This window comes from Glandiceps talaboti, chromosome 12 (assembly GCF_964340395.1).
Source record: "Glandiceps talaboti chromosome 12, keGlaTala1.1, whole genome shotgun sequence".
Classification (NCBI taxonomy): domain Eukaryota; kingdom Metazoa; phylum Hemichordata; class Enteropneusta; family Spengelidae; genus Glandiceps; species Glandiceps talaboti.
In genome coordinates this window covers 24408487-24427885 of record NC_135560.1, presented here as the reverse complement: position 1 = coordinate 24427885, position 19399 = coordinate 24408487, and the positions used below count along the sequence as shown (strand labels likewise).

General features: G+C 33.4%; 1 protein-coding gene across 4 annotated transcripts in view; it reads left to right on the top strand.

The window, feature by feature from the left end:
• LOC144443251 (cytosolic carboxypeptidase 1-like) overlaps nucleotides 1-19399 on the top strand; it is a 46972-nt gene that overhangs the window by 2149 nt on the left and 25424 nt on the right. For 3 of the 4 annotated variants that reach the window (XM_078132677.1, XM_078132678.1, XM_078132675.1), the window contains exons 1-2: nucleotides 15585-15683; nucleotides 16195-16313. In XM_078132677.1, the coding sequence (XP_077988803.1) occupies nucleotides 15643-15683; nucleotides 16195-16313 (160 nt within the window). In that variant the 5' untranslated portion in view covers nucleotides 15585-15642. Of the gene's footprint in view, nucleotides 1-15584; nucleotides 15684-16194; nucleotides 16314-19399 lie in introns of those variants that run through there. The other variant, XM_078132676.1, reaches the window with a different exon arrangement.

Here is a 19399-nt window from a genome sequence, read left to right as displayed (position 1 = left end):
CTCCTCTGTAACAACTATTGATCTGTTTATGTCTGTTTGATTTCACATAGCCAAGTAAAGTAGGGATCAATGATTTTGAAAAGAGATTTTCTGTATTAGTGTAAATGCACACTGCACATTTTGTAGTCAAATCCAGCCTTCACTTGGTAATGGTATACATGTAGTTGCTACATTTACTAAGTACATTACATGTACAGTGTACTGTATTTTTCATGAATTTATTTTTCCAAATTTTCACTGACGTATGTTTGGTGCTATCTTGAAAATTCCAACTCATATAAATATCTTTTCTACACTTGTAGACTTTGTGCGGATCTCTTCAAAATCACATGAAATCCATCATAAGAAAAACAATGGATGTATATTTTCAACAAAGATGAAATTCCCACCTGAATTGATTCAGTTACATCAGTTCGAAAACCATTGTCTGTCCCCATGACAGAACTGAGCAAATGATTTGAATTAATTTACTTATTAATAATATGATTTTGCATCAGTTTCAAACTGAATCTTTGAATCGGTTCAAACCACCTTACATGTAGGTAGTTGAAATTGATTCAGTCAGCTCAAACTGGTTTTCATGGATGTGAGGACAAGAGGATCAACTTTGATTCAGTTTCAAACCCATTCAAAATTCCATGTGGGGGCAGGGCTAATATTACAATAATTTTTCACTATGGTTGTGAATAGTCACTATGACAGTGGAATTTTATAATGTGTGACCATTTATACATATAACAATTTATTGCAACATTTGTTGCATATGAATGTTGATTTGATACATGTTTGTAATTGTTTTGTCATGTTTATCCGTATCAGTTTCTTTGTTATTGTTACATGTACTATAACCAATGAATGAAGCCTGGTTCATCTGTGATATTAGGATGTATTTTGGAAACTAGAATTAAACAGTTTCAAATGTGATGTAATGTAGAATTTACAGCTTTGTGATGTGTTGTTTTTCAGAATGACAGGAAATGGTTGGCTTTCAGATCACTCATCCTAACTATTTGAATTGGTTTGAATATTAATAATACAAGACAGATTTCCATTCATGGGCTAGATTAATAATGTTCACTCTTCAGTTGTGTTAGATGACATATTGACAAGTGAATGACCTTTTATAGATAAAGTACATGTCTAGCAATAGTATGTACACATGTATACTGGTTGTACATGTATCTATTCTCACTACAAGAATTTTTGAAGAATGATGTAACTGTAGGCTGTGAGGGCATAGCTGAACATATCCATAACTCGTCATTGCTATATGACATCATACCAATCTTTTCACTTAAAACTAGTGATAAATTGATGAAAACAAATTATCCTTTCAAAAAAATGTTGCAGAAAAGAAAAATATTGGACATGAAGAATCTCATGCCCATGATGGATGATACAGTGTACATTTCCAGATATGATTTTTTTTAAAGTTTTGCTATATAGAAAAAGAAATGTTGAATAGCAACAACAAACTGTTGCCATGGGAGTATCAAGTAGTCAAGGCCTACTTGTTACTTGTACAGCTACAAATACAAGGTATAGCTTGGTATACAGTTTAACATGATGTACAATGTAGGTCTGCCTTGAAGCTGTGTTCATACACAGATATGACCCCAGAGAGACTCTAAACTCAGTGATGGGGGAGGGGAGGGGGGTACATGTATCTCATCTTCATAAAGATGGTATTCTTGAAGACTTGAAGTCACACTTAAAAGTATGATGCATGCACAGGTTTTTGCTGAAAGAAACAATGCTGAGATTAAATAAGATTTCAAAATCCTTTATTTGTGAAGTGTACTAGTGATACATATATCACAACTATTAGAGGGACTGTAATGTATACAGCACACTACATCACGTATGTATAGGTGATTTTTCCAACATGGAGCAATCACCTGCATGTACACAAACATACTCTACCCAATCCCACCACCTGAACTCCCCACCCCACCCCACCCTGACTTCTACCCCAAGGTTTCCATGTGATGAATCCTGACTCTATCAACCACCTTATTTATTGATGTATTATTAGTATGACTCAGCAATATCATTCAATCATAGTATAAGGGTTGAGATCAAAATTTCGATGTAGGATAATAAAGTCAATTCTATTAGTTTGGGGAGGGAGGGGGAACCATTTAGATCTCATCCAACAAAGATGATTTTACTTTTAATGGAATCTGTTTTGTACCCCTAAATGTAAATATTTCCAAATGGTTTTATGTTCATAGTACTACATACTACCACATTCTGATTTCAAATTGATTGTGCTGTTTGAAACAATTATTTTGGCCAATTAAGTGAGGAGGGGATGGGGGGAAGGGAGGGGGGCTGAGGCCTTGTTCAGATGTGTGCAAAGGTAAATGTTTTGCTTTTATTTTGCATTGTATGGTTCCTAAAAAACAGATGTATACAGAGGTACATGTACCAGATGTTCTTTAACTCCCTCTGGGTCATACATTTGTTTGTCAGTTTTAATTAGGAACTAAGGAATGGTAGGCTGGATTTATTTGTTTTGTGTCAATCATACAAATTACAATGTCTGAAGGAATCCATTTCAAGTAAAAATTGTCAATAATACGTAACAATAGATTGCTAATAAGAAATTTCATGTTTACAGTTTGATGCTGTCATAGTTTCACAATCTCATACCACATTCCTGAAACTATCCTTGTACATGTATGTGTCAGAAGTGCTTGATGTCAGTATTTTACAGAAAAAAATATGTTTCTAATGGATGTGTCATTATTAGTATTAATTGAAAACACACAACATTTACATGTATATTAAAGTACCTTTGTACCTGTCCCTTTTTGACACATTACAGGCACACATTTTGTGAAATTCAACTTGGCAGACAGTTACATGTACATGTAGTGATGATGAGTTTTCAACCCATCTCTCCTGCCTTGCGGCATATAACTTGTTTTAAACATTTGATTATCATTGTTAAATCTAAGTTTTCAGTCAATTCACAATTTAGACTTCATGATAAGTACAATTGTCAAGAAATAATCTAAGAATAAACATGAGATTACCATTATTCAGTTTTTTTGAACTTTTTCCATTACATTAATTTCTCTTATTAGAAAACCATACCAAAAATAAGGATGACACAGCAGTTTTCAATTGTAGTTATGTAGAAGAAAATACACTATGTTTTTATAGGAATATACATTATGTTTAATCAGGTGTCAGTACTTGTGTTTTATAGTGGACTATAGATCCTGTCTGTTTGTCAGTTGTTTATTATCCTGTGTGGATACAAATTATCAGATTGTTGTAATGTTATCTTCTGGTACCACAAAAACATCAATAAATAGACATATACAGTCTGGCTGATGTCAGTGTTATCGCAAATTTTGGGCATTTACATGTACAAACAATGTTAGGTTTAAACTGATGTATAGTTTCTGTATTATGTACATGTAGATATGCATGTGATATTTGCATGTAGTATGAACAATGTCGAGTTTAAACTGATGTATAGTTTCTGTATTATGTAGATATGCATGTGATATTTATATGCAGTAGTTCTTCACATTACTGTTGGTATGATGATACTGGTATACAACTAGTGTTGTACCAATCATACAAACCCTTACATCAGGTACAAATATCCTTATTGAATCCTGTATGTTTCTGAAATGAACGTAACAATCCCACCATCTGACTGTATTAGATGTATTAAAACATACCGTCAGTATTCACAAGTACCATACATGTATTGACCATTTAGGAAAGGTGAATTCAGCCCTGTATTACTGATAATGTGATATTCTTTATGAATTTATGAACATACAATCTATTTGTATTTGTGTGGGGGTGGAGGTGGGGGTGTGTTAGAACTGATAGACTGCATTTGCACCTATAACTGTTTATATAATACACAGTTCATATTGATATTTTATGAGTTTATTTCTCAAAGAAAAGGGACACAATGCTAATTTGGATTGGAATATTAACAAAACTTTATAGCTTTCTCTATCATTTCTGAAATCTTGACATTCTCCTCAAAACAAGAATAACTGTTAATTCTGCATCACTGAGAAAGAATAGAAAATCCACAGGTGGTTTTTATCTTAAAATTTTCAACAAACCATCCTGCTATATACATATACATGTAGTTTACAAAATAAACATCAATAACATGCCATTACTTTTATGGTAAAGTTATTCATTTCCAGTTATTCTCCATGTTTTTGTTTCATCTCAGGATACAAATGTATTTGGTGCAAAGCATTGGGTATTTGTAGGCCAGAAAAGTCTATCTGGCACAACATACTGGCTTGACGAATGACATTGTCAAATCTGTGATAGGGTATTTGTAGTGGTAGAAGCTAGCAAACATTTATAGACTATTGATTACATTTGTTGGTTGTTGGTTGCCAAGTGGCTTAAACCACATGCCTCTTACCACTGCAGTCAACTCCTTGATCAAATTTGTCACACTGTTAGTAAGAAAAGTTTGAACCCTCGTCAACTGTCCTTGATCAAATTTGTCACTCTGTGACTGTGAGTAAGAAAAGTATCATTCAGTTTGACTCTACTGAACAACACACTCAGGTTTTATCTGCAGGTACATGTACACTGGTTTCCTCCTGCATTAACATTGAACCCATTGAGGACAACCCTCATTGGACTTCTTTGGAGACAAGTTTGTAAAAACTTAAAGGACTATCCAGTATATACATGTATTATTATGAAGTTATACCATACACTGCTGGGCTACAAGTTTTAAAAAAAATACTTGGTTTGTTCACAGATAACTAACACATGTTTTAGTTATCTGTGGTTTGTTTGTCACTGTTTACAGACTTATCATGTCATGTGGTCAACAATGTTATCTTTTATGTACTGATAACATCATTAATTATTCATCAAAATTGGGTTTATAAAAGACTGCCTGCACAGAACACTAAGGAATAATGATGAAAGATTGTTTAAAAACTTTTATAGGAGTCGGGAAAATACCTGATAGTTAGTAGACACAATGAATTTTAATGTTTATTTCTGACCTCCCATAATTGTCTGAGATGTAGACACATATTACATTGGTTTACCAGCAACCAAGAACAAGTTATTAATGGCATTGCAACTCTTAACATTTTATTGTGACCACATTTATTACTGTGTGTAACTACATGTATGACTAACCCTATGTCAGAAAACATGGTGTGATTTCTATGTTTTATATGAGGTCTCTGACCTACTAATTGTGTGTAATGCACCATTTCATGTATATCTCCCTTCAAAACCACCATGTACTACATTGGTGAACTAGCAACACACAAGTTTTTTACCTATATTGAAATTATCAAGTGTATTACTATTAGTATTAGTATTAGTATTAGAGAGCATTTATGACAACTGTTAACTGTACAATGTACATCAGAAAGTATGGCCTGGCTACAGTGATTCATGTCAGGTCACAGACCCATCTGACAGATCTAGATAAAAGTGTACAAATAATGTACACATAGAAAAGAGTATGTATGATGATAGAAACAGACAAGAGGGTTGGGTCACCATACATGTACTTCAGACACTGCAGAGTGCAGACTAAGACACCTATTGTCTGTTGCAATTGATTTTTTTTGGGCAAGTTTGTTTTGTCCAACTCATGCTCTGTACACATATGGGTTTGTTGTTCCTTACATGTATGTGCATACCTAAACCATACATGAATATTACTCTGTATGTGTGCTAGTAACGAATGTTTGTGTATGTAGCTCATTGAATGAGAACATGACATTCATAGAAGTACATGTATTTTAACCATTTGTAACGCACATATGAAACACAGACCGTTAACTCATCAATAATTCATTAAATGTTCAAGCTTCACTCATAAAGTTGTACGTCTCCTAAAATATTCATACTTTGGCGCTTTCTTTTTATTTCTTTGAAGGTAGTGAGACCGCCAATTGTTTGAATTGTATCGAAGTGTTTTTCACTCACACAACCGTTGTGATTTGCATTTGTATATATTTCTATTTGTAAATGTTTTGTAAGATGTTTATTCATCTCTGTGCATGTACAAAAAGTACATATACTCCAGTCTGCTTTTCTAGTGCTATAATTGGTTAATCTTGTCAGCAGACACAGCAACTCAATGAACAGAGAAACATGGTGAGTTGCGAGGACTGTTTTATTTTCAAGTATTTGCTCATAATTGTTTGCCTGTAAATAAGATACATGTATGAAATAAGTTTTCAAGTATTCAAAGTATAATATGTTGAGTATGGTATTATTGATGGTACATTCACTTATAGGAAGTTTATCCTTATTTATTACATTAGCCCAGGTTTGAATCTGATCACTTCTAATGTTTTAATGCTGTGTCCTCACATTAATGCGACATTGTATATATCTTAATGGAGCTATAAAAGTCAAGCTACACTAGGCAACTCGATGAGTAATGAACTAAGCAATTCATCACATATGACAAATTGGTCTGTGTATGCACATAATTGCAGGACCTTTGCGATGTCACTAGGTGCATCACAAGGAATTCAACATATCAGATTATCTGCAACTTGTTGCAAGTTACTTCTCAAGTTGCTTGATGAAATGCTCTGTGTAACCAGTTACCACCTTGTCATGTTGCAAACTGTAACCTTAGACATATGCCCATGTGTAAAACAATGTTCAATGTTACATTGTACAAATGTATGGCCGCCATATTTTTATTCTAAACATTCAATTTAGGCAAGTATTTTCTATATAATTTCAAGATAAACTTTCTCACTTATCACAGGATCACATCAACTTGAATGCACTAGTCTTTCGGAGATACAATGTATACATGTTTGTATATATGTACATCATGTATCTCTATGAACCACTATTGTTAAAGTGTAAACTAGTCTAGAGGCTATCCATGCATGTCTTTGAATCCTTCTCAAGGATATACATTATAACACATTGTGATAGTCTCACACCTGTAAATCTACATCTCTGGTTATACCTGTACCTTTTAAACTAGTGTAAATGTGTCAGGATCGCAATTCACATACACTTGTACCTGTACCTTTTAAACTGGTGTGAATGTGCCAGGATCGCAATTCACATACACTTGTACCTGTACCTTTTAAACTAGTGTGAATGTGCCAGGATCGCAATTCACATACACTTGTACCTGTACCTTTAAACTAGTGTGAATGTGCCAGGATCGCAATTCGCATACACTTGACAGTAACTGTATATCACAATCAGATTTACCATGGAATTGAAGTACCATGCACTTCCATTGTGTAATATACATGTATACTAGTGAGTAATTAATTAGTAAAAGGTTGGAATAGTTGTGCTTTCAATGTGTATTGAGTGAGTCATCCTTTATCTGCCTCATGACATTTCACATTGCTCAGAGGAAGCAAACCTTGCAGTGTTGACAAGAATGCTGAGATTATAAGGACTATCTGTCAGTCTGTTGTCATCAGTATTTAAATTAGACCACATCAGGAGAATAACAGTTGTACTTCTGTTGACATCACTCTTTCTAAAGTGATTATGACAGCTATACACATTGTAGAAGTGTAAAAGAAGAGCATTATGTAATGCAATGGTTTGAATGGAATTCTAATTGTAAATTAGTGATACAGGTATGGGATTGTTGTTGGCACTTCTTCATGGCCATGCATGCATCAACATGAATTGCATACACAGGTCATAGTCCCTCTAACTGTACCCAAGTTAAACAAGAGCTGAATAGAACAGATTAATTAATCAAGGTTATCATAATAGAAATTACCTTCAACAGAAATGATGATCGATTTCCAATACACTTCTGATCTTTGATCCTCATTGTATCTTTATTCATCCATATCAAATATTTCTGAAGAGTGAGAGACTACAAATTGTTACATGAAAAATATTAACTAAGATATTCTAGCCACTCGAAATTTACAATAATGTGATGAAAATATTATTTGACTATCTCAGAATACTAATCAAACATAATGAAAAGAGATTTAGCATTTTGAAATCAACTGGTGATCAAGAATTAAATATTTCTGCTCATTCTTGAAGCTTTCTTTGACTGGAGTGCTACTAATTTTGTCTGGAATATTGTTCCATATTTGTGAACCAATAAACTTGGCGGATGATTGGCCCATATTACCCCTCTTTGTGGTATGAAAATCAATTATCTACTGCATATTTATATTTCAAAATTAGTGAGAAGTGTTTACAAGTTACTTGCATGGCTTTCTTGTACATTGAGTTGACACTATGTACTACCAGAAGTGGTAGTGGTAGTAGTAGTAGTAGTAGTAGTAGTAGCAGTAGCAGTAGTAGTAGTAGTAGTAGTAGTAGTAGTAGTAGTAGTAGTAGCAGCAGGAGAAGAAGAAGAAGAAGAAGAAGAAGAAAAAGAAGGAGGAGGAGAAGAAGATTAAGATTGAGTCATACATAGATGATTGGCGATGGACCCAGGCAAACAACTCTAGGGAAGGCCAGTGGGCTCATTATGCTCATTATATTCTAATTTGAAAATAGACTATGATAGGCAATGTCATAAAACAAGCTGTCACTGACAGAACTGTGTGGGAGAAATTATCAACATGACAACAAGTTGAACAAGAGACCTTCTCCTGATAAAAGTGTATCAAAAGAGGTAAAAACAGGACTAAAATAGCAATAAATAACGCGTACCAAAGAAGTGAAAACAGGACTAATATAGCAATAAGTAAGGTGTTCAAGAGAAGTGAAAACAGGACTAAAATAGCAATAAATAAGGCATACAAAAGAAGTGAAAACAGGACTAAAATAGCAATATTCAATAACTGCACTGACTCAACACAACAATCTATTATTATTCAAAATTATTTATTGTTTCAAGGATGAAATGTATGTCATCAGATAAAATGAAAAGATGTGTTTCTTTTGATACATTTCATGTACAAGTCATGTAAATTCAACAAAACAAGAAATAAGTACCGGTAATGTAGAATCTGTGATGAGACCCATTGTACATGGTTCCCTCACCCATGATGGAGATTAAACTGTAGTGAATATCATCATGATATACATGTAGTGTTAGGTCCTAAGCCAAGACATGCTAGATACTACGCATGTATTCACCTGTGGTGGTTAATTGATGGCTGAGGGTATATGCAATATAATTTGTACATGGTGTATAGTGAATGTCATCATAATGTTAGGTCCTAAGCCACCAAGACACGGTAGTCATATGATTGTACTATTCACCTGTGGTGTTTGATGGCTGAGGGTAGACATATAATTTGTACATTTAGATGTTATTCTCAATCTTTTTCTTCATTCAACCAGGGAAAATACAAGTGACCTAAAGGGTCTTTGTAACTCCGAGTTGATAGACGAGTAGTGACAACCCTTAGGTCATGAGTATTTTACAGCTGAATGAAGAAAAATATTGGAGAATAACATGCTGGGGTAATTGTACCAGTGCCAGTAATAACAAAGGAAAATCAGGGAAAGTATTGGTAATTTTGAATGTTTTGATGCATATTTTGAATGCAGCAGAACCAGTGACATACAATGTTGACACCCGTTGTCATGACATACATGTAGAATGACCAGAGTATACATTCCATATTTTCTGTTCTAAATGGCTTGTGCATGGTATAATGTAAAGGTTAGGTCCCAAGTCAAGACATGCTTACTATACTTTACACACCTGTGGTGTTTGATGGCTGAGGGACAGTGAGGGTAGACATATAATTTGTACATGGTGGATATCATCAAAGGTTAGGTCCTATAAAAGCCAATACATGCGAGGTACTGTGGTGTTTGATGGCTGAGGAGGTACATGTATACATAAATGTATACCTAGTATTTTATAATTGCTAGAAAGGATCGAAAGCTACATGTTTTGGTCAATATAGAATTCATGTTTTGGTCAATATAGAATTTATGAATTTCTGTCTGAAATGTTTACCATTTGTGGAGTTCTATTTTTTCTTTTTATCAAGAAGGTGCTAAGACCTCAGAGTGCTTTGTACCCTTGTTGCTTTGTTGTGGGACAACACTGGTACATGTATGTTCATATGTACCTACATGTACAATGTCGTAAGTATTGCTGCGATACCAAACATTTGACTTTGCCTCACAGACTATACAAATCTACATTGTAAATTTCTATGTAGAATTCAACTAAAATTTAGTAAAAACATTTTCATTAGTATACCAGCCCATTAAGTTGTGAAACATTTAATTAAGTAGTTCATAAATGTACATGTGTATACATACTTATGATCAGTAATAATTGTATTGTTATTCAAAGTATACAATTAAACATGTAACTTTGTAAGACTGAACAACAGACCATACACATGTACATGTACATACAATATTGTGTTTAATATGTTCCAGGACGCATGTAGAGTGTACATTGTACACTTATTATGAACACCTGTTTGATCACATTATATAAGTGACATTTTTTGTGATACCAGTTTATTTTGTATTAAATTTGTCACTCACATTCAGTCTAGAGAAATTAACTGTCCCTGATGAATATTAACTTAGTGAACATTACATGTACTAGTACTAGTATATCTAGCAGTAAGGTTTATAGCAAGATACATGTAAGATCTCCATCACAAACCATACAAGCATAAGTTTCAGGTGTTGTCTTGACAACAGTCAATTAGAGGTGTGAGTAGTTGTTCCTTTTGTAGGCAATTAACTACAAAAATGGCGTGGATGTATATTATTGTGTATGTAATAATCTTGTCTCCCAAGAAGTCCAGTGAGGGCCATCCCTCATGGGTTCAGTGTTAATGCAGGAGGAAACCGGAGTACCCGGGGAAAACCTGTGTTGTTCGGTAGAGTCAAACTGAACGACACTACTCTTGCTTACAGCGTGGTAAATTTAATCGAACCCTGACCGCAGTGGTAAGAGGCAAGTGGTTTAACCACTCGGCCACCAACAACCCGTAGTCCTGTATCATGATGTTTTGTTATGTTAACATAAATGTTTATCTGAAACTGTAAATTTTGTACAAATGTAACTGCATTTATGTAAATGTTTAATACTGAGACTGTGTTTATACGACGTACAACATTTTCATATAAAAACTCTTAATATTGTTTTCATTTTAATGCTTTTTCATATTTTATGTTTACATGATGGGCCGACAAGTTTTTTGAACGTCTACACAGAAACACCAATGACAGAATAATTTAAAAATTGTGTTGTAGGAGTTGCACATGTGCAAACATAATGACAGGCAGTCTATTCATTGATATGCTACAAAGTCCATTTTCAGATGAAAACAGATTGTTTTCAAAATAATCCATTTTCAGCAGTGTTTCCAAATCTTTTGTGTTTTCATGTGCGTTTTTTCATCTTTGTTTTGAAAGTAGGTGTAAATGCAACTAATTGTTGTGTTTTCGTTTGAAAATAGGTCCATATAGATGGAGCTTAAGTATTTGCCATGGCAAGACTGAAGAAAATTTTGCCCAGTATACATGTAAATTGTTGTATTGCTGCATGCCCTAGCCTGTAACCAAAACAAAATCTACAGGAGAACAAAATCTATAGGAGATATGAAATATTAAATGTAGGTATGTGTTAGAGTACAATGGAATGTATGTTGATAAAAATGACTGTTACAGGTTTGTTTTACTGTTATATGCACAATTACTCGTACCTGAAATAGAATATTACTGCCTAGGCATATCATAAAAATAACAAACATTTGATTTCTTGGTTGACACTTCTTATGCATTACTATAGGCATGCACACATGAGAATAATTCAACTTTCTTGTTCTATTTTAACCCTCTAGCATGAGGTAAATTTGTTATTACATGGAAAGTTGGGCCTAATGTCCTTCTGGTATCATGACTAACAGCATTTCAAACCCACATGTAGTTACACCTCTAGTTTCATGTTACATGTAGGTCAGAGTTGACAGTAAAGATCTGAAAAGGTGTTCAAGTTTGTTTTTAATGCCATTGTAAGCATCTACATTGTATATATAGTACAGTATTAGAATAACTACAATAGTGCTATCAGAATTGCCCTTGGAGGATAGAGGAGTATTTACATTACTCCCAAAGTTGAATAATAAGTATCTAAAACAGATTCAGGTTGAAGACATAATCAATTTGAAAAGCGTCTTTCTGAACAGAGATCATTGCCTATGTAAAATGGTACCGTAGTAACAAATACAGAATTTCAAGAATGAGAGTTTGAGCTTTATTTGATTTTTTTTTTTTTTTTTTTTGAGGGGGGGGGGGGGGGGGGTTGAATGCTAAATATACACATTTATAGACAAATCAATACTTGTGAGTGATTTCTGTAAACAGCAATACTGGATATCTTGAGTGTTAGCACATACACATTTGATAGATTGTATGCTTTATGTACACTGTATAATTGGGTACAAAAACTTGAATTGCCTTTCGACTATTTACTTTCCTGTCACCTCAGGGACGCTTTTGAGGAAGCTGATAGATCCAATGCTAAGTACATGTAATTCAAATGTTTTGAAATTATTTTTGACATGCCTACAAATATAAGTTTTACACCATTTTCTAGGAAGGACACTAAAGCAAACAGGAAGCAAAATAAACTTTATTTCATTTGACTTGAGCTGCATGCAATATCTTTACTTTGTCATTTCTGTGATTTTATTATGCTATACACTAGAAACAAAGGTAAAATTCAATATGGCCATTGAGTATTCCCAAGTATTGATAATAACTTCATTTATACAATAGAAACAAATGCAACATTTGATATGGCCATGGAGTATTCTCAAGTATTGATAATAACTTCATTTATACAATAGAAACAAATACAACTTTTGATATGGCCATGGAGTATTCTCAAGTATTGATCATAATTACACCGTAGAATAAAAAATGAAATTCAATGTGGTTGAGAGGTATCCTCTGAAAGTATTCATGATTATACAGGAGAAACAAATATAAAATTCAGTGTGGCCATGAAGTATTGATCAGGACACAATATACACAAAGTAGCAACAGTGATATTTACTATGTCACTTGGCTTTACTATAATTCATCCCAAGTAATTTAGAATGCAAATAAAATTGAAAATAGATGACTGTGTAATTGTATAGTTAATTCGTTTTATGACATATATTTATTGCAATTCATAATAAAGAACACAGGAAGGTCGTATATAAGCCTTCCCAATTAACGCACATGAATGACTTCTATGCCAATGCATAGTTATATAATTTGCTTGACTGCAGCCCCAGGGGGTACAAAATTATTCAGTTATTACTAGGTGGAAAACAGATGACAGTTTTCATCATAAGCTTGCCGTGATGGGATCTGCCCTTTACTGTTACATATTATCGAACATGGTTATATCACTTTGAAAGTGGCATGAGGGGTGGGCCTGGATGGAAGATGATGGGGGTGGGGTGGGGGTTGGAAGCTTAATATAAAATGAGACATCAGTAAAAATTTGGGATTCACTTCCAAGAAATGTTTTGAACTCTTTGAGTTGAAATTTTCATTTGATAGTGTTTTCTTGTGTTTTTTGTAAATATGTATATCGTAACTGATACAATGAATTCCTCTATACTTTACTATTAAAAATAAACACAAAGTACAATATAAAACTATTGTCACAACTTGATGATACAACAGTGATAAGCTATTGAATGGATGTTGGTTTGATTATAGTCTCAGTAGGGCGACTCTCTGTAAATTATTCCATAAACTTGTAGTGCTCTGTTTTGGGACTGTCAATGTTTACACTATCTTGATTACAGGATGATGTTTAATTTACCACATCAAACAACAATAGTTTTAGTTTGTGTTTCTTTTAGTAAAACTGAAGCTTCAATTACCAGAGTTGTATTTGTAGATGTGCATTTCATTCTGATATAATACCATTATGATGTACAAATGTAGATGTGCATTACGACGTACAAATGTAGATGTACATTACGACGTAAAAATGTAGATGTGCATTATGATGTACAAATGTAGATGTGCATTATGACGTACAAATGTAGATGTGCATTACGAACGTAAAAATGTAGATGTGCATTGCGACATACAAATGTAGATGTGCATTGCGACGTACAAATGTAGATGTGCATTACGAATTTCAAATGTAGATGTGCATTACGACGTACAAATGTAGATGTGCATTACAATGTACAAATGTAGATGTGCATTGCAACGTACAAATGTAGATGTACATTACGATATACAAATGTAGATGTACATTATGATGTACAAAGTAGATGTGCATTACGACGTACAAAGTAGATGTGCATTACGATGTACAAATGTAGATGTGCATTACGATATACAAATGTAGATGTACATTATGATGTACAAAGTAGATGTGCATTACGACGTACAAAGTAGATGTGCATTACGACGTACAAATGTAGATGTGTATTACGACGTACAAATGTAGATGTACATTACGATGTACAAATGTAGATGTACATTATGATGTACAAAGTAGATGTGCATTACGATGTACAAATGTAGATGTGCATACGACGTACAAAGTAGATGTGCATTACGACGTACAAGGTAGATGTGCATTACGATGTACAAATGTAGATGTGCATTACGACGTACAAATGTAGATGTGCATTGCGACATACAAATGTAGATGTGCATTGCGACGTACAAATGTAGATGTGCATTGCTACGTACAAAGTAGATGTGCATTACGACGTACAAAGTAGATGTGCATTATGACGTACAAATGTAGATGTGCATTACGACGTACAAATGTAGATGTACATTACAATGTACAAATGTCGATGTGCATTGCAACATAGGCAAACCAAAGGGTATAAATTCATTTGTACACAGCACAATGAAGTTTTAGTTCATTCAGAAAGAAGTTAGAACTTATTAAACTAAAGAAGTGTAATACATTTTTGACTGCCCGGAATACCATTGTCTATTAAAATGACTGTACATACTATAACATCAATTTACCTATGTTCCCCAGCCTTAAAAAACACTGATAGTTATATATTAACTATATCTATTGATCAAGTTAACAGTTTTATGCAGGCAACTATTCAATAAATTTGAATGGCAAATTTACGATCAATTTCAAACTATTATAATTTACATACACAAGCTGATGAATAACATGTGTCAAACATGTATCATTTTTCTTGCCTATGCAATATGTGCAACCAACGAGTGCAGATTCAGCTGTGCAAGATTCATTAAATTGAAACTTTCATCAGTAAATGGTCATATAACCATAGACCCTCCACCTATGGTATAACATTGCCACCTCAAGAGTGCTTCTTGAATAGTATGCAATTTCAAGACATCTATGCCTCATTTACAATCACTAACAAGGTCACTATGACAGGGGTAATTGCTTTGAAAATAGTGCCCAAGCCTCTCTCAAAGTACTACTAGCAAAGATCACATGGCGTAAAATGGTTAGAAAGCACAGTTATTGTCTAAAAATAGGCTGTGTTACCTCAAAAACTGGGTCAGTGGGGTCACTACATGTTGGTTCAAAGTGCTGCACATATGATGCACCCCCTGTAATGGAATGGTATTGGCCTGGGTCAAAGTTAACAGTGACCACAGGATATGTAAATTAGTATAACATTCAGGGAGGACAGTCAGTGTTATGGTGTACTGAGTTGAAGGTGAAATCCGAGGTAGACAAACATGGCTACTGGTGTTACACACGAAGAAACTGAAGATCCTAGGTCAGGAAATTATACAGTGTTATTTATTTAGTCATGACATTCAACAGATTTTGTTGGAAACCAGCTTTTAGATTTGAAAAACTGGCGACATTTTTTGAACACTGCATTGGTCTTATACTAAGAATAGCTGGCATGAAAACATGCCAGTGTTTTGAAGTGTAGCATGGTAAAAAGTTGGACTGCCTGCGTATATGTCTACTTGTTGGTCGAGTAGGATTAAGAGAAACTAGTCATGCATGGCTGTGGTTGTGGAAAATAGAATGTTAGATCTTATACTCTTTGGCTGTCAAGACATATTTTAATATTATTTTATTGTGTGGATGGAACTCAGGTCAATCATTTGAACCTTCTTTTTTTTTACAATTGTTCTTATTTAATAATTCATGTCTGGATTTCTTATTTTCATGTTATGATTAATATTACCAAATGTCAAAATTGAATAAGAATACTATGACCTTAAAAGCCCATTTCTGTTACACTGACATACCATTGTATATTGTGTCATTGACAGGTCAAGGTTAGGAACACTGCTTCAAAATCTAGAACGTCTGAGTGGTTCGTCAAACCCGGATGATGTGGAACAATTACGATACGTAACGTCAAGACTGCAACACTTGGTGAATACACAAGGTAGGTGTTGATTTCAATGGCGTAGTAACCTGGAAACAACGTCCATCAAAAGGTAGATATGTCCTCAATTCATACAGCTCTCTAGCAAACTGCTGTGACTATTTCCTGTCTGGGTACACTACAATTTACCATTACTACATTGTACTTTAATAGAACTACCACACAATTCAGTACTTTGTTGTATTTTTTCAACAATCTAAGTCTTAGTGACAAGGTTTATAGCTCACAAGCCTGGCATATTTGTTTACATGCCACCATTGCTAAAATTACTTTAACATAACATAGGCATCCTCTCATAAAATATATCAACCGAAAACTATATTTTGTGAAAACTTTTTCGTTTGAATATTTGTTGGAAATTATTCATTTTTTTTGGATATCTGGTATTAAACAAAATGTACTATGATGAATTGAATTTGAGTATTTGTATGATTATGGATTAACTACCAAAAATAGTCCTTTGCCAGTTCTACCTGTGTCTGGTTTAATAGTGACTTTCTGACCTTAACCTATGTTTGAGGTGTATACAACAAGGGTAGGAATATGTTTATTGGAAAATTATTAAACAAAATGAGTCGTTGTGAGATATTATTAGATTGTATGTCCCATCAAGGGTTACTGCAGCTATAAAATTACCAAATTAAAATGCAATTTTGTTGTAATACAATCCCCTTTTTAATCAGACTGCCACTCTAGATGTCTAGCGAACAGTTGCTGGCAACGCATGTTTTGTTGATACAGTCATGTGAGTGTATTGAACTGTGATAATTGTTGACTGAGAAAATAGTCACCAAATGGTTATCTAAAAAAGGTTGTATTGTTCATATGTAGAATTAAAATATAGCATACGTTTTAACATTGCGGCCGTAACAGTCAGTGTTCAACCATAGACCTTCCACCCACTGGCGGGTCTATGGTTGAACTGAACAATTCATAACTGTAGGCAATCCTGTAATCAGTCACTACATGTTTGTGAAGAACACCCATGATGATGAACCCTTCACTCCAATTTAAATAAATATAAAATTGTAAGTCAGTGTAGTTTAGCAGTTTAAATTACAAGTATCACAAAAGCAGTTATATAGTTTCAAGTTATTTGAGTTTCTGTAGTTTTTTTATGTGAATTAGTTTCAGGACGTCAATGCTGTCCTGCTTAGCATGTATAAATAAAATGCTGTAAATATCATAATGTATTATAGCAGAGTTTACCTTGCTGAATTATTTCATCTGTTTACTGTGAAATTTGCTGGTACATGAAAAATACTTTGATGTCAAAGAATAAAAAAAACTCGGCCAAACTATCTGGAATTAAAATTGGAGCAGAATTTTTATTGAGGAAAATGTAATATTTTCGTACTGTTTAATTAAAACAATATTTATGTATATAAGAATGAAGACATAAACTTTTAAACACATGAAAATCTGAACAGAATTTCTGTCAAGAAAATATAATTTTATTTTTTCCATTAATGACTCAGTGATGATTACTTTATAACGTGTGATGTTCTAGGCTTTGGAATATAACTCATAAAATATAAAATATATTTAAAACAAGTAAACTATTTAAAAACATGAAAATCAAGACTTAAGCTATCTTTTTGGAAATAAATCTATATTTCTTCAAAGTTGTTTAACAATGTTGGGGTTAAATGTAAAAATAAAAGAAAGCTAAGATGTTGAAATATATCAACATTAAGACTGTATATTTGATAGAAAAGTCAGTTCATTTTTTTCCTTTAATGATACAATATTAGTGTATGAACTAAAACAGAGAAAATACCACTTTTCAAATACAGGAAAACCTGGAATAACTCCATTTCGGAAAGTTCACCATATTTTCAGCTTTTTTTTATGCTCCAACATTTCACAGGTCACAACACTAAACTATTCGAACACATGAAACCCAGAAGTGAATTTTTATAAAGGAAAATTTGTGATACATGTAGTTGTTTTCTTTAAATTATTCAAATAATTTATGGATTAAAATAGAGAAGAAAAGAATACCAGCAAACATATGAGTATGAATATTGAAAGTACATGTAATTGACACATAATTGAATAAATTATTAGTCTCATCTTCTGATGAATTTAATTTCAATTTTGCTGACATTATTAATGTGCATGCATTATTAATATCATATTTCATCATATCTGGTTACCATTCACCTCATAATTATTATTCATTATTACCACTTTCATATTTCATTCCTAAAATAGATATAATTTTTATTAAATGTTCAGTCCATATTTTTATTTTTTGAATGTAAACACTACTATGACATTGTCATAGCATCAGTACGTTAAATCTAGCGGGATTTAAAAATGTATAATATTATGTATGATCCAATAATTGAATTAGGTTATTATAATTTTCTCCCTAAGGAAATCTTATTTATGGTTCATTTGACTTGATTCAAGTCTTATTTCTCTTATTGCATTTCTGTCATATATTTCTTAACATTTTGTCATCAATATCAATATTTTTTTCCCATGTGTGCATTTCTTTGCAGATGATCCCAATGATGACTTAGGTAAAAGTAAAAATTGTAAACATTCACAGATCTATAATGAATGTTTGTTGCCCCATTCCCCTCACCACGTTCTCGGAATGAGTTTCAACCAGCTTGCCAAACACATGAAATGTTTTTCCTGTTTATTTGAGGCATGCTTCTTATCCCAATATTTGAGGTGGTAATGAAGTGATGTGCTTTTTTTGAACCCAATATCAAATTAAGACATCACAAATTACAATAAGTCTATGCAAGAGTGAATGTTCATGGAGTCTGTGATCAAAGTTTACTCACAATAACAATTTGAAAACATTTTGAGAAGTCCCATTCATTTTGAGAAGTCAGTTCATACTAATACATGTACACCATTGACAATATTGACAAGATGTCAGCAATCAAAACTGGTATCTACTTATGAACATTATTGTAGTAGACAGCTATTTTTATAATTCCATATGCATGTCCCTGTTTACATGTGAATGGTTTTCAAGACACTCAGTGTTTTTGCTAAAGGTTGTGGGAACCTTGGTATTACAGAGAAGGGGAATATGGTGAACTGGCTTACATGTAGTTTCC